The following is a 3,070-nucleotide window of genomic DNA, read 5'->3' as shown; positions in this document are numbered from 1 at the left end:
GGCTCAGAGTCCACTCTAGTTTTTTGTTTTATTAACACTGATGTATGGCCATTCATGTAGCTTCCCCAGACAATATGAAGAGCTACACAGCGTCACAAAACCCCGCTTCTCTGGGGTCACAAACCCGGCACCACAAAAGACAGGATGGTAACAATCTGTTCTCTCGAGTAACACATTGTATTTCGACGATAAAATCCCGCAACGTCAAAATATGGTGTACTATAAATCATAGCGGCTCTCCACAAAAAATTGACGGGCTGGCACGTTTTCTTTTCGAAGGTCCATCGGTTAGGTTGGTTCGGGCAATTTAGTGTACCATTTTTCTGGCGTAGAGGCAACTGGTGAGGACGAGGCTGGCTTGTTGGACCGTGGAGTCAATTCCACCGGCTTGTGAGACCGTGGAGCCAACTCCACCGGCTTGTGGGACCGTGGAGCCAACTCCACCGGCTCGTGGGACCTTGGAGTCAACTCCACCGGCTTGTGGGACCTTGGAGTCAACTCCACCGGCTTGTGGGACCGTGGAGCCAACTCCACCGGCTTGTGGGACCTTGGAGTCAACTCCACCGGCTTGTGGGACCGTGGAGCCAACTCCACCGGCTTGTGAGACCGTGGAGCCAACTCCACCGGCTTGTGGGACCGTGGAGCCAACTCCACCGGCTTGTGGGACCTTGGAGTCAACTCCACCGGCTTGTGGGACCGTGGAGCCAACTCCACCGGCTTGTGGGACCTTGGAGTCAACTCCACCGGCTTGTGGGACCGTGGAGCCAACTCCACCGGCTTGTGGGACCTTGGAGTCAACTCCACCGGCTTGTGGGACCTTGGAGTCAACTCCACCGGCTTGTGGGACCGTGGAGCCAACTCCACCGGCTTGTGGGACCGTGGAGCCAACTCCACCGGCTTGTAGGACCGTGGCGCCAACTCCACCGGCTTGTAGGACCGTGGCGCCAACTCCACCGGCTCGTGGAACCGTTGAACCAACTCCACCGGCTTGTGGGACCTTGGAACCAACTCCACCAGCTTGTGGGACCTTGGAGCCAACTCCACCGGCTTGTGGGTCTTCCAGCCTAACCTACACTGCGAGAGGTATACTCTGACCTCGACTCGTCCCACACCCAAACATTAACTGTACTGGCAAATTGTGGATGCATTATGAGGATATGTTCCAGGGGAGTGGATGAAGTAAATGCAAAGCTCCAGATACCTCATACCACCAGGCTCTCTGCTGCTCTGCCGCACTAACTTGACTCACATTCCCGGACATCGTCATCACTCTAAATTACCTGAAAATAGAAGAAGAAAAAATATAACAGCTATTCGTTGCAGACTTTTGGGACATCATTTATAAAAATTATTCATAATCTTTATAATTATTGCTTATAGTTATAATTATACTATATAATTATTAAATATAATTACCATTATACATAATGCAATGGGGCTACCCGGCTTTGTCCGGGTCTCTCCCATAAAATACTGTAACCATAATAAGAGAAGAGATAATTAACAACGACGAAGAAGAAACCAGTAAGAGGATTAATTTCCAATTAGATTACGACCAGACAGATAATGGCCGTGCCAATGGGGAGGCTAGGGGGGGGTCAGGGGTCAGGAAGGAGGGTCAAGCTATTTCTCCAGTGTAAACCTTTCTCCACCCACTGGGATTTCTGTCTTCCAAGACGACGTAATACATCTCCAGCAGCCTACCCTGGAAACACAAACCGAAACTGTCTCTATTTTCCGCTTGTTACAACTTGAAATAAAGTTGTTATATCTTGGCTTAACGTGTTTATGACGTATTAGAACGTTGTTACAACTTGCTATATTGGTTGTTATAACTGGTTAGGAGGTGTTAAAACTTGCTCGAACGTTGCACCAACGTCGTAGTTTCGGTGTGTGTTTGGTGGGTAATCGCCTAAATACAGTGAGGGGGTATTAGTGGCCCATAAAAGGGAAAACAAATCCTGACAAGCAGAAAAAGAATGGATTTCAGTTCATTCTGAGTGAAGGCAAAGAGGGTATTAATCAGGATTGTAAATTCAGAGAGACATAAGGGGTCAGGTCAAGCCAGGCCAGGTCAAGTCACCTCTGACTCCTCGCTGCGCCTCCGCTTATAATTGTAATTGATGCCTTACCTGATTTTATAAAAAAAAATCGAATTTCCTCGATTAATAATTAACAAAAGTATTTAATTTAGGATTTACACTTTACATAGCTATTTAACATATTTCAACATTTATATATTATTCAAACGTCATCAAATCCTTTGTCGTTTTTTGTCAAGCAAATAGAAAGTATGAAATGGTTAAAGAACTACAAATTTCATCAGTAGAGCACACAGCCTGCCAACAATGTATTCCAATATTATATTTTTTATCTGGTTCATCAACATATAAAATAACTTACTTGTATAATTTTTATGCAAGACAATGATAAGATTTTTCTTAAGAATATATAAATGCATATCAAACGAAGGGGAGCAATGCTAGTCAGGTTTTTCAAGGGTAGAGGATGATCCAGGATGACCTCACAACTCTCATTTGACTGCCTGCCTGCCGTAGCTGACTCGCAAACCCATTAGAATTCTCTTCAACTGCCTCTAAATCAACTTATTCTCAGTGCATTCTACTGACTACTCTCAGAGTAAGGAAGTATTTTTTTGTATATCTCTGGTTCATTTTGACGTTCAGTTGAAAGCTTCCATCTTATCATAAAATTCTACCATAAAAGAATTCACCTTTCCCGTATTTATGATAATGCTTTTATGATAAAACTCTTTTTTCTACAGGTCTGCTCTTCTGAATCGTAGGATCATGTTCACATTGTAGGGAAGCGGGGATCAAAGAGCTATATGCTCGATCTTGCAGGCACAAATAGGCGAGCCTCCCCCGGCACGAGGGGCTCGTGTCAGTTTGGTTGAATAATTGTCCCGGGGCCTGCCGGGGACGATATTAGCTCCAGCATTACCGCAGATCTCGCTCAGCTTTACGGTAATTAATAGACCCAAGCTGGTTCATTTATATGCCTCGACCATGATGTATCACCGCCCCTCGCTCCTGCCACTCAAGGGCCG

At 45.7% G+C, this 3,070-nt stretch overlaps 1 protein-coding gene across 1 annotated transcript; it reads right to left on the bottom strand.

Annotated features, from left to right (window-relative positions):
• Nucleotides 1-288: 288 nt before the first annotated feature.
• Nucleotides 289-1,261, bottom strand: LOC138357575 (ribosome-binding protein 1-like). The gene is made up of 2 exons (XM_069314512.1): nucleotides 1,250-1,261; nucleotides 289-1,074 (listed from the first exon to the last, which is right to left on the bottom strand). Exons 1-2 carry the CDS (start codon nucleotides 1,259-1,261, stop codon nucleotides 289-291), a joined length of 798 nt encoding a protein of 265 aa, XP_069170613.1.
• Nucleotides 1,262-3,070: the final 1,809 nt, after the last annotated feature.

The sequence above is a fragment of the Procambarus clarkii genome, chromosome 7, assembly GCF_040958095.1.
Source record: "Procambarus clarkii isolate CNS0578487 chromosome 7, FALCON_Pclarkii_2.0, whole genome shotgun sequence".
Classification (NCBI taxonomy): domain Eukaryota; kingdom Metazoa; phylum Arthropoda; class Malacostraca; order Decapoda; family Cambaridae; genus Procambarus; species Procambarus clarkii.
Note: the sequence above shows the minus strand (reverse complement) of the source record. Positions and strands in the feature narration are given on the sequence as shown.